The sequence below is a fragment of the Mixophyes fleayi genome, chromosome 5 (assembly GCF_038048845.1).
Source record: "Mixophyes fleayi isolate aMixFle1 chromosome 5, aMixFle1.hap1, whole genome shotgun sequence".
Taxonomy (NCBI): Eukaryota; Metazoa; Chordata; class Amphibia; order Anura; family Limnodynastidae; genus Mixophyes; species Mixophyes fleayi.
Genome location: NC_134406.1, coordinates 33,341,062 through 33,354,882, shown reverse-complemented (window position 1 = coordinate 33,354,882; position 13,821 = coordinate 33,341,062). Strand labels below are relative to the sequence as shown.

Genomic DNA, 13,821 nt, shown 5'->3' with positions numbered 1-13,821 from the left:
ATATTGTTCTATGTGTATAATTCATTTCGCTATAAGATGATTTCTGAAATAGTTTGATGAATATTCCTAAAATAATTGCATCTTTGGGTATCTGTAATGTCCCAAGTCATATGTTGAATAAGAAGGTTATAATGTTCGGAAATGGAGGTTTGACGTTTAATTGTATATTGTAGTGAATGCCGGAGTTACTCTACAAGCTACGCCATGTTCTTCTTGTGGCATGACGGTAGAGCAGCACTGGGCATGAATGCCTCAACTCTGCTCATCAGTTGCTACTTGCGTGGTTATTCCCTTCTCTACAAATGGGCAGATTGTAGTCACTGGGTGTGCTCACTGATAACTTACAGTCACCGCTTGTGAATGTCCTCATCCTATGTCATCCTCTTACTTTCTTTTAGTTTAGGTCATCGCTGTTTTTTAGCCTCTTTAACGTTTTTTTTAACCTTCGTCCAGTCCAGAGTTTAATAAAGTGATTTTGAGGCTAATTTACTTAGTGCAATGGCATGTAATTGTGGTGAATGATGTCTGCTACGTTTTAAAGGGCAGCTGCATTCACACATATAACAAGGTTGTCTGGCTATTGTCTGACTAAACAAATTGGGTCTGATTCATTAAGGAAAGTAAGGCAAAAAAAAAAAAAGAGTAAGTTTTCTCCTGGACAAAACCATGTTACAATGCAAGGGGTGCATTTTAAATGTACCTCCCCCTCCAATGCAACATGGTTTTGCCAAGGTGCAAACTTACTTTTTTTTTTACTTAACTTTCCTTAATGAATCAGGCCCATTATGCTTATGGGGCAAAGGAAAAAGTGCATTTTTTTACATCATGTGTCTGTTCTCAAACGAGCTGTGGTCTCCATTAGCCTATCATTTTCCTATTATTATTAACATTTATTATACGCAGATGTTGTAATAATGACCTCCAAACCCCACACTTCCTTACCTACGTTAATACAAGAATTACAAACATTTATCCAAATATACAAATACAAAACCAATGCAAAAAAAATCAGAAATTTTTATGATTTTTTTGAAATTTTGATGCGATTCACAGCGAAACGCGTCATTTTGAGGAGCAAGTTGCCGTATGCGGGATACTTGTCTGACCTACCCGAATTTAAGGGTCTCCCGGAATGTCAAGTATGGCATAGAGTTACATTCTAGCGTTAGTTATAAGTGTTGAATAGGGAAGAGCACTTTGAAATGCGGTTGGCAGAAAAATTAAAGGAATTATGCTAATAGCACAGCACTGCAGGTCTGCATTTTTTTGTGGTTTGCAAATGAGGCTTTATGTATCATACAGGTCATTGTTTAGCATCATAAAAATATTCACTTATAGAGCATTTGATTATACAAACGGATCCCTTCATCTGATTAGTACATTTTTGCAAAGCAAAAAAGCATCAACGTAGACTGTATATAAATGTATAAAACTAATATGTTTACTTTTAATGCACAATACACAAGTCCTGTATTCAGCAGTCTCATCTGTAAACATTAATGCCTCTATGCTGTGTATGTAAATAAGTATAGTCATTTTCTTATACACCAGCAGAGGGAGCTATGAGGCAGCTAAAGTGTATTGCAAATGTGTATTAGAAAAACAGCCTCAATGTAGTAAACTTCTTCCAGAGTAAAACAAATCACAAAGTACTGGAATATGCCCTTTTCTTCTTTATTACTACTTATTTTAGAGAGGAAGGCACAATAACTGCCATTAAATGTCTAGGAGCACACAGGAAACTCAGTATTCAAACATTACTAGAATAATATACAGTATTTGCAGAGAAAATATAAATATGAGGGTAAAAGAAGTAATTGAGGGTGAGATTAGAAAGAGGACTGCAGTTGAAAGAGAACTCAATGTTGAATTAAATCCTGGCCTGGCTAAGGAACATAGACTATACTTAAGTAGCATGGATGTAGTATAGTTTGAGTGTGTATTTTGTCTAAGTGTTACAGGCAATTCATCATTGTCTAGCGCAAACTAAGCTCTGTCGGAGGTCATGTGTTCCCGGATAAAGAGAAATATGTACACTGAAGACAAGCTGTCGGTGCACTCAGACCGTAAATTGTATCAATCATTCCTTCCTTTTATAAGTACAAGTAGATCCTGTTCTCACCGAGATGCTGTACGTAGCTAGTGGACAGCATCCACATTCATTGATGTCCCTCCGTTCTTTATAGATCACCTTCTACAGGTTCCCAATCTTGTATTACTTAGTTCTGCTTTGAAATTATTAATACTCATTATTAATTAGTATTAGATTTCTAATCTTGGACTAGCTGGGTAAAACCTTACCAAACCTACATCCATTGTCTGAAAAGTCTATTAGAAATCTCACATTATGCAGTAAGTAGGTGAATTCAAAGACATATCATAGGTTAATTGGCTGCTATGAAATTGTCCTAGTCTGTGTGTGTGTTAGGAAATTAGACTGTAAGCTCCAATGGTGCAGGGACTATATAAATAGCCACTGATGATGGTGATTTGTGTTATATAGTATAGCGATGTATCGGCCTATGGTTAGCACTTCTGCCTCACAGCACTGGGGTCATGAGTTCAATTTCTGACCATGGCCATGTGTGGAGTTTGTATGTTGTCCCTGTGTTTGTCTGGGTTTCCTCCGGGTGCTCCGGTTTCCTCCCACCCTCCAAAAACTTACTGGTAGGTTGTTTTGCTGCTATCAAAATTGACCCTAGTCTCTCTGTCTGTCTGTCTGTGTGTGTTTGTATTTATCTATGTTAGGGAATTTAGACTGTAAGCTCCAATGGGGCAGGGACTGATGTGAGTGAGTTCTCTGTACAGCGCTGCGGAATTAGTGGCGCTATATAAATAATTGATGATGATGATGGGCAACACTTTGGGAGTCACATGGTGTGGCCCTATATAAGGGACACACATTACCCTTAATCTCAGTAATATGTTAAAACAATACATTCAAAGAAATAGACACCTATCTGTAATAACATATCAGCAGGCAATTTAAACAAGTGTCACAAGCTGTAACAAGCAGACATGACAGTAAGGCAGGAAGGAGTTGGGGGCCGCAGGTAAAGGCTCAGAATGACCACATATGGCCCTAGGGCCGCCTGTTACCCATCACTAGTATAATATCATTGAGTTTTCTTATAATCATAAAATTACCATATTGTTTTCCAATTCACAATTGAAATACATTGAGACTGACTTATCTGTCTGACTCTGTTTCAGAGCTTCAAAAATACTTGCTGACTTTCCGCATCTTTATTTCCAGAGGTAAGTCCTGATTAAGAATAACCCAAATGATCAGTGTCCTGTTGCTGTATTATGCCATTTGACATTTCCCTCCTTGTTTGCAGATACATAGAGCTTTATAGAGCTAAACTGGGCCTCCTAGGTGCCAGCGACGGAGACCCGACCTTGATCCAATCCTTCCTTAATGTATGTTACACTCAACAGAAGACAGGGAAAATAAAGTGCTCAAATCAAGAACGATCACATTGCAGTTTGTTTGGTTTTGTCTTTTTCGTTTTACAGTTGATGGACGACACCAAAGCTGATTTTACAATGTCATTCCGTCATCTCAGCGAGATTACACTCCGGCAGCTACAAAGTCTCACCATTCCTCAGGTATCGGAAGGCACGCAGTAAGATGTAAAATGTTATTTCATTAAACACTGCTGCCCAAAATAAAAGTATCCAGCTTTTTTCTCAAACGTTATAAAAACAAAGTATTAAAAGCAAGAAAGGCATAAAGGCGACAGTTGTTTTGAAATAAACAATTAAATCAATAAATAAGAGTCATTGTAATAACATAGAATAAATAACATAACTTTCCAGCTAAACTCCTTGTAGGAGTGTATACTGATAATATAGGATATTCCAAACAGTTTGATTGGCTAAGCTGTTCTGTTGTGCTGGACCTGATTGGTCTTTAGAGAATATCTGTGGTGCTTGTACTCTTTATCCTGTCTTTCTGTGATCAGAAACCCTTCAGTTACTGTAGAAATAAAATGCACATGGTACTGTATAATATTTTTTTTATTTATAAGTGAAGTAAACACATAAATTGTTCCCAATGACATTTTATAAAAGTCATGTATTCCTTTTGTATTCTGTTTTCTGAGCGGGGCTGCAGGGTTTGGGAGGAAAACTTGGAGTCCGTCCACAAGCTCTTGGGACCTTTGTCTTGCGATAGCCTGCTGAATGCCAGGGAATATGGGAACCAATAGGTTCATCTGAGTAATCTTACTACCTCGGTGTCAGGAAGCCCCTTAGGAACCATTTAATTCCATATAAAATGTCCCCTTGGCTCACAGCTATTTGTACCAGTAATATATTGCCATGAGTATTATAGCTACATTGCTTGAAAAAAAATTCTGTGCAATATTCACCAATTGTTTTTTCCCATATTGTGTAAGGAATATTGGGCACTATATGATATCAGCCAACACATGGACTTCCCCACATGGGTAACTGCATACATCCAAAGACTCAAAAGGTAACAAATATATTGGCTACTATTTATCCTATTCTCGCATATACAGTTTGTTGGATTGTTTTACATTGTTTAGTGCTGTTATGGATGGCAGAGCTCTCATTGATAACCATGCGAGTCCCAAATACGTCAGACGTAGATCATGTATCGCACCATGCACCTAATTTCTGCCATTTTTAAAGCAGATGACAGATAACGATAGATGGTGGCTATAACCTTAGAAACATTGATACAGTCTTTGATCTGATGCCTAAATGGGTCACATCAGTGCCCAATATGTTATGTTCTATCTTTAGTGATGAATAATATTGGACGTTAATATTGTGAAGTAAGGAGGTGTGCAAATAACAACATATAGGGCTGATGAATTGGTGAATTAGTGTCAGAATCCTTGTGTTTTAATCTGTTATTCATAATGCAGAAGACAAGTACATGCACTCAGAGAACATTTCATGCCTAGATTGCTGATCACAAAATGATGGTATTTAAATTACTTTAAAAATTAAGCACGTGCACAAAATCCCACATCTGCATTGTTATTAAGTTAATGATGCGTGACGGGGGCTGGGACTAAAGTATTTCCAGATGCTCACCAGATCTCAACCCTTCAGTAGCAAAAACAGTCACAAGGAAAATGAAACGTGCACTTTACTCAGCTATACAGATAGAGATCCGATAACATCACTCAAGTGCTCTTGGATGATGTGTATATTTATATATTTATGGTACCTGCATAGAACATACACAATTGGCTAACAGAAGTATAAATGATGATGAGGTAATAGAAGCTGCTACTGCTTAGTCTATGTCAATACACAATCACTACTGCAACAATTAACACGCTCAGAAGTACTAGTGTACATATATATCCTTTAAGGTGCATTTCACTAGGATCTGAGCACCCTTTTGCTCTCATAATTCATCTCCTGCTCCTCCTGATGTCCTTACTTTTGAAGTGAGTGGTGATAGAATAACCTGTAGTCAAGAAGATCGTCAGAGTATTCGCAGCAGTATAGAAGGTGTGTCGGCTCCTCTGGCCACCCAGGAATTACAAAGAGGCGGTGATGTCTCATTTTCTCATCAGTTAAGTCACATTTCTTGATTGTGACTTTTCACCGCTGACCAGGGATCACAAAATGTAATGTAAAGCAGTCCTAAGACAGCTGCAAGATCTTTGGCACATGTCCCAGAACATCAGCACCACTGTATTGATAGCTGGAATGGTCAGCAACCACTGAATGCAGCATTCTTACAACCACAAGAAAGGGTTGCTCCTGTGGATTATTAATCAGCCATTGGTTCTGTGTTTCAGGTCACACGCTCAGAGCTACCGCCAGCACCTTACATCAACCAGAAAGGCTTCCACTGCTCCTATCATTCATGCACATTAGCTTCCATTCACTAATATTTTAGTTTTTAACATTAATTTATTAAAGATTGTGCTTGCTGCACTATGAAGCGACACTGGTCTTCTTCCTAGGATATATTCCAGAAAGTAAAGCCTGGCCGCCAACAATGCCTAAGCTGTAGGCAGATTATAGTTACATACCTCCCAACATTGGCGTCTTGGAAATCAGAACAAAGGCAGCGTGGCCACAGCACTTTGGGGGTCTGGCTAGATCTCAAGGGGGGGGGGGGGGGTTTGCATGCCTAGCAATTCGTAAGTGCTAAGTCAATCCCATTTTCCCTCCACTCCTTTCCCCTAAAAACACCATTAAATTGCCGCCTTCATGTTGAGCGGGGACATACCTCCCCACTTCCTGGGAATTGGAACGGATGTATATATTATATGTACACACTTTTGGTTGTCCCAATATTAGAGAGTATTGCGCTATGCTCTCTACCTTCTTTTTATTTTATACCCACTAGACGGATTTGTGGATGTGGTTGGACCCTGGAAGGGGTGGCATGTCTATCTAAAGGGCGCCTACTATAAGCGTACTAAATAAACATGTTAATATATGTCAACACATGTTTATATATTTTGGTGATTTTAGACTGGTTGCAGTGTTTGATCTTATGCTACTTTGGTGAGTTATGATGCAATTGTTTATAACCAGTAAATTCTGATGTCATAATTTCATCAGGAAAACTTGTACACTATAAGGATTAATAGACCTATTGTAATTTGTCATGGACATTAGATGTCACCTCTGATTTCTGTGATCCATGTAAAAGCACGTGGCCTACAACCTCATTCTTTTTGAATGGTCACAGAACTCCTTATGTCCATATAAGTTACAGAGGAGTACATCAAGCATCAAGAGCATACTAAGCAATATAGGAAATATATATATATATATGTGAGTGTATGGATAGATGGATGAATGGTTGGAATAAAGTGAGCTCCTGCACCTTGCTTTGCATTTTATCTATAGTTTATACACGTTTTAATTTAACCCTATTAATGACTTTTTGTTTAAATGTAGCAATCCAGATGATTTAGATTCTGAAAGAAGACAACGAATGGCAGGTAAGATTAGTTATTGAAAAACTAGGACAATCTGATGCATTGTTCTACCTTACTGTGACTTTCCACTGATACTTTGTTTAAAAGAGTGTTGAAGTATCACAAACAGCAAAGCATACACCCTAGAGGGCAGATAAAGCTGGACAGTAACACTGGAGATGATTCTTTAGGTACTGTTGTTTAGTATGACTACTCAGGACATTCCTTGTGTCTTAATCCACATATCTGTATAATGTGGGATCTTTAAGCCCCTCATGTTATTCCCAATTAGCTATGTAATGTAGAGAAGCTCTACTTCCTGGCACAGCATTGGGAATGTCAGCTTTCAGTAAGGGGATGGAGCACATTTATGCTATGTAGCTTTAGAACAGGTAACTGCTGTATACACTCTACTAGAAAGTGTATATAGATAGCTACTGGTTACAGATAGGACTACATTTATACCCTAATAAAAAATGTTTTTTTTTTTATTACCCTTGTCTGCAGTGTTTGTACACATACTTTTTGTATCTTTCTATAAAAAAAAATGAAACAAACAAAATGAACTTCACAAAAGTGCAATAAGCCTTTACAGCCCAAATAATGCCTCCCAAAACTCATAATAGGGTTGGATGGAAGAACTTAAAGAGTAAGGGACTGGTGTTAACTAGGCAGAATGCGAGAGCAGCCTATTTGAAAGTAGGTGAGAGAATTAAAGGATGGCCAAGTAATGAGAGAGTAGTGATTGGACAAAAGCCGGAGTTAGCCGGTCACATGCCATCTTCCCCACAAGATGGCAAACCTCGCTTTCAAATCTCCCATTGCCAATCCCTGGGAAAACAGTCATCAAGACTTCTAACTTCAGTTCCTGAAGGATAATGTACACACTTTATTTTTAAGTGAATTAATCTAAATAATAATCCTCTTCTGGATCAGCATTTATTGCCTTTATATTAGTTATTGGCTGCTATAGGATTCTACTCTAATAAAGCACCATGTATCGTGTATCACACCACTCTATATGAGGTTACCAAACATATGTTCTCTGAAACAGTTTGTTAACGGCACACGATGAGATGGAAACAATTTTAATTGGCACAGTTTCAAGCAAAAGTTGATTCATGAAAGCACAATATAAAAATGCACTGCGGAAGTATGCTATTGGCACAATTAGAAATGCATCATTCATTTTCAGTACCTCTATATTTTACTTCTCTCCTAAACCAGAGTATTTTAGCTTTAACAGAGTATATTATTGCTAAAATATAAAGAACAAGATATGGGGTAGTACGCAAAAAGTTCACAGTTATAAAAAAACCCTCTGTTATAAAGGTTTGTTAAACATTTTTATGTATCACTATATATCATAAAAAAAAACTCCTTTACAGCCACCAACCCAAGATACATACTCCGGAACTGGATGGCAGAGTCTGCAGTTCGCAAGGCGGAGATGGATGACTTTAGTGAGGTCAGTAGAAGTCTTATTGTATTTCAATATAGTTATATTCCGTCACTACAGTAAATCCCTGGTATGCTGTCATAGCTGTACCAAAAGAGGGATCTCTGTCAATCAGCTAGAGAGACAGAGGAGAGGGCTCATATAAAACCTCATAAGTGCACCATACTTTTACTTACCCTCCGGGAAATCCCAGAGGGGATAGCCAAGGGGTCAGTGCAGGGGGCATTATGACGTGATTTATGCCATCTTGTATTGGGGACGGGGCCTAATGACCCGATTTGCTTAATTAGGCAAAACACGTCATCAATGCCCTTGGTCTACCCTCTTCACAAGAAATAGAAGTGTGATCCGAACACTGTCCCAGGAGATCTGGAGGACTCCCCAAATTTTGGGAGAATCCCAGACATTCTAAGACTGTAGGCAAGTGTGCAGTGGACAATTCCTTGAATTAAGGTTATTGTTACAAAAATGATTTTTGTTCCTGCAAAAGGCTGTATAAGAACTATTTACGAAGTGCAAAAAAATTAAGAGCAGCACTGCAGTTTGTATTTGCAGAAGTTTGCTGAATTGTTCACCGTAATGAATTTTAGGGTGCATTCCAACTTCCTGATTTTTGGAAACACGCCTATAAAAAGGAGATGCCTCTACATTTATGGATTCTCCACATGGCAAAAATATAATATATAATAAAGTTTTTCTCCTAAACTATCGCTCAGTTCTGCCTCTTTTATGTCTTATTCATGAGTGAGGGAAGATCGGGACTGTGTCCATTACATGTAAACATTAATGTATTAATCATTTCACTTGTGCGAGTGAAGCTTTTCATCACATTGGTCACAGGGCACTTAGAAATGTGCTTTTCTACCAGAGCGCAACTGGATGTGCAAAATGCATCCCATTAAAACTATAGGATGAAGCCTGGTTTACATCACCTCTGAGCAGGTGCAAATATGTGGTCATTGTATAGGAAAATGCTGTGTGCTCATCCGTAAACCTGGGAACGTCAGCCCTTAACGCACTTTCTTGCTGGACTATTTTTGTCTGCAAAAATATTTCAGAAAATAAAATCTGTGCTGTTATACAATGATTTTTAGTTGTGGCCTTGTAGCCTGTGGAATCCATTCCATGGGCTCCAAAAAAATATTAAATATACTTAATCAAAATGATGTTATCTTTATAGATTTTAGAATCATTGTGTATTGTTGCTACAGGGCACATTGTGGAGAACATACAGGGACATATATGAAAAATAGGAAATGTAAGATGGAACTTTATGGTTGCCATGAACAACAACACCCTTTGCACCATTTTTCATAAATGTATCCCTTTTATTTCTCTTTATATTAGACGGTTATATGTTAGTGCAAAACCAGGCCAAGGAAAATGTAGCAGAGGCAGCTGCCATCTCCTCTATTCATTGGGTTGCACCACACTGCATCCTAACATTCAACCCCACTCCTTGCTGAAGACTCTGACTCGATTTCCCCTATCGGCACTGAAATGATAATAGGAGTTGGGTTAGCAGTCTCAGACAATATGTGCAGCGGCTTGTATCGCAGCACCTGCATCTCCCTGGGCAGCTTTCCCTTCAGTACCAGGCGGCAACCACTTACTCATGTTGAGAGTTACTTCTCTGTTTACCTATTCCATTACAAATACACAACAACATTTGGAAACCACCGGCCCCTGTCCCAAATAAACCCAACATTATGGATTTTCCAAAACAATTAAAAGAATAGGTTATTCATTTTTGTTAAAAAATAAATATATTTCCCTTTGGTTATAATAGATTAACACACGCCTTGGAAAGTAACAAAGGATACATTTGATAACGTTATTTGCTTGAACACAGGTTCGTCTGCTGCAGAACGTTTTGCGTAAGCCCTTTCATACCCAGAAGATGGCAGAGCTGGCCGGATATTCCCAGAAATCTCCAGAATGGGCCAAAGACTTAAGAGTCAGCTGCTCCTCCTGATGCGGCATAAAACGTCGGACTTCGGTTTATGATTTATTAATACAATGAGCGTCTTTCATTTTTGTTTCCAAGCATTTCCCTATATATATATACAATTACTGACCATGTTGTTGTAAAGGGTTGCACTGCTTTTATTAAATACATGTACTGAATGTTCCAACTAGGCTCTTCCCATTAATTAAAACATGAGCAGTACCATAAAGCCGGCCCCAGTTGAGTTTCTGTGTCTATTTTAGCCATACATGATCCCACCAGTGAAGGACCATTGCCAGGATGCTGCCTGAGATGGTTCTCTGTGGCTTCCCTGGTATTTCAATTTACTTCTTCAGCTTTCGCTCATCAGACAGTGCAGGAGGTGGCGATCGGTGAACTGATCATTCACTGACACTGCACTTCCTTGCTTCTCTTTACAACGTGCATCACACAGGAGGTAGGACAACGGCAGTAAGCGATCTGCTAAAATTCATCCATGTAACCCGACTAACCCTTCTAAAAAAGTTGTAGTTTTTTTTTTTTAAAAAAAAAAGAAAAACAATTGCCCCATTGCTGCCCTCTAGAGAAATATCTCCTTACGTTCCTACAGTGCTGGAGTCAGGTGGATGACCTCACACACAACAGTTGGGGTCACTGTGCTTTCAGCCAGAAACTATTAAGGTCCAGATTTCTTTATGTTGCAGCAGTTTCTGTCCATTTGCATAAATCAAATCAGCCGTGTAGTTTACTGTGAAATGTATCATTCTCATGTTATCATCACATTTGTAGAACACTTTGGTTTTACATAAATAGAAGATGTGCATAGAACGACATGTCTATCTACACCACAGTCACATAAGTATTTAATAAAAATGTATTTAATCCAAAAAAGTGAATCAATTGCAGCGAGTAAACAAATCAATATATCTCTCCCTCTTACATGAGAGGGTGGAGACGTCTGTATCTGAGTTACTTTCTGGGCCTTCCGCTAAGTATAGAGATGAACAACAGAGACACCCTAATTATACCCAGTGCATGTATCAGAGGCCGCACTTGAAATAGCTTAGCAAGATGCAGGAAATCATCATCATCTATTTATTTCTATAGCGCCACTAATTCCGCAGCGGTATACAAAGAACTTACATCAGTCCCTGCCTCATTGGAGCTTACAATCTAAATCCCCTAACAAACACACACAGAGAGACTAAGGGCAATTTAATAGCAGCCAATTAACCTACTAGTATGTTTTTGGAGTGTGGGAGGAAACCTGAGCACCCGGAGGAAACCCACGCAAACACGGGGAGAACATACAAACTCCACACAGATAAGGACATGGGCCGGAATCGAACTCATGACCCCAGTGCTGTGAGGCAGAAGTGCTAACCACTAAGCCACAGTAACAAAGATCTTCTTCAGTCTCATGTGAATCAGTTAGCCTCAAGCCCATAAGGGGTATAGCAAGAGAACATAATTGTGTGGTATGTTTAACAGAAATATTTATTAAGGAAAATAGATTAAAAAACACATACAAAATATAAAATCAGCTGGTGTAAGATAGGAATGATGAGATGGGTCCACTCTTGGTAGATCTAGATACGATTCCCCATTGACACTGAAAAACTACCTGGAGAGAGGAGGCAATGGAACGAATACCAATATAAGGGGTAAGGTAAAATAGAAACACTGCATTTCACCATTTCAATTCATTAGAGATATATTCGCTGGTCCTAGAGAAATAGGCTTTAATGTACTATGCCTTGTATGGTCATTGTAAAATTAAATAATGATATCATTAAAGGTCACTGGGGCTGATGGGCGTGCAATATTTGTGCATGCTCTGCATAGATCAAATTCATTTTTATTAATTGAAGTTCCGTTTTTTAGATACAGGCAATGGTAGGCTTGACCATGCATGTTCTACATGAGTATGAGATGCATATTTGTCTACCAAACAATTGAAGCACAAGTAGATGCTCCACAAATGAATGGTAACGCAGAGAAAATTGGACCTTTAACGTTCGGCATCCGCCACTGTTTCATCTTCTCTACTGTATATTGAAATATAGCCGCTGACCAAATGTTTTCCATAGACAGTTGTTGCAACAGGGACATCTACTGGCTAAAGCAAGGTACTAAAAAAATAGTAAACTAAAATATCTTAAAAAAGTAAACAGTAAAAACACAAACAGTACTAAAAAATCTTATTAATGACGAACAAAGTAAGTAATATAATGAAGATGTAGCATTTTTCTAATGAAATGCCTTGCAAAGTTTATTATATTTAATTTCATACAACATGTTTAAAAGTTACATTTTGACGATTCAACCCTTTAAGGTTGCATTTGTAACTTGTCATCTGGCCTTCATCTGTTCGGATCTGTTGCTTATATCTGAGTATAGAAAATTATTTTGAAGTAAGTTAAAGCAGAAACAATGCAAATACTGTGTATCATAGAAACATTTTACAATGGTTTATATCAGCTATCCCAAAAGATCTTTTTCTTTGGAAGTACAAACTTTCTATAATTACTGTCATCAATTATGGTGCCGAGCGCAGCTGCCAGAACAGGTCTGTGTTAATTGGAGCAGGTGGTCAGCATAGGTGTCACCATCCCCGTCTGCCTCTAGTAATAGCACAACAAACCACGTCACTGGCTTGCATCTATTTGTAGCCAGATTGTCACTCTATGTTATATTTACTTTACATTTGGCCGTTAATTTTGTTTTTACTCGTGCTAGTCTTTTGAATCTAAAGTATTTCACAAGAAATCATAAGAAAACCATTTTGCTCACTTTTCAACCATGTCTACTTAGAGATTCAGGTCAGCCAGAGATAGCCGGATACACATTATACGCTTGCTGTCTGGCTGCATTGCTGTTGTTCTGTTTCTTGTCTGCATAGTAGCAGCTGAAGCCATGCAGCATGCATCTGAGCTAATTCTACTGCAGCATGTATTTTACATATGTACCCGTTTCTAAATCCCTAATCTGCCGCTAGGACACTTCAATACATTATTATATTCATACTTGCCAACTTGTTACTTCTCAGGTCAGGTGGCAAGTATGGGAGGGGCCATAGCCCTGTCCCTTGTCACCAACCACTGCGAGGGCCAGGATTAATTAAGTGATTCACATAATTAAGCCAGCTAGTCTGGGAGGACTCCTTGAAATTTGGGAGCCTCCCAAGCTAGCAGGCTACCTCCAGGTCCTGGGAAAAAGTGGGACTTAATGATGTGAATCGCTTAACTAATTCAGGAGCCTCCCGGACATTCCAGAAAAGTAGGCAAGTATAATTATATCGTGTACAAAAAGGGTAATTTAACATTAACTAATAACACTGTGATGCAACATCTCTATGCTATCTCTGTGCTATCATGGGGCGTACGTATACACACTGTATGCCTGGCGCAGATTCTACAGTTTTTGAGATGGATGCGTTTTGCAAATGCGTCAACATATAATTGAGCCCTTATATGTACATTACA

The 13,821-nt window shown here is 38.6% G+C and overlaps 1 protein-coding gene across 1 annotated transcript in view; it reads left to right on the top strand.

Moving 5' to 3' along the window:
* Positions 1–10,569, top strand: part of LOC142158224 (protein nucleotidyltransferase YdiU-like) — a 39,126-nt gene extending 28,557 nt beyond the window's left edge. The window contains exons 14-20 of the mRNA XM_075211981.1: positions 3,214–3,258; positions 3,342–3,423; positions 3,520–3,612; positions 4,404–4,483; positions 6,910–6,953; positions 8,318–8,397; positions 10,241–10,569. Coding sequence (XP_075068082.1) covers positions 3,214–3,258; positions 3,342–3,423; positions 3,520–3,612; positions 4,404–4,483; positions 6,910–6,953; positions 8,318–8,397; positions 10,241–10,363 — 547 coding nt within the window. The 3' untranslated portion in view covers positions 10,364–10,569. The remainder of the gene's footprint in view (positions 1–3,213; positions 3,259–3,341; positions 3,424–3,519; positions 3,613–4,403; positions 4,484–6,909; positions 6,954–8,317; positions 8,398–10,240) is intronic.
* The last annotated feature ends 3,252 nt before the right edge of the window (positions 10,570–13,821 follow it).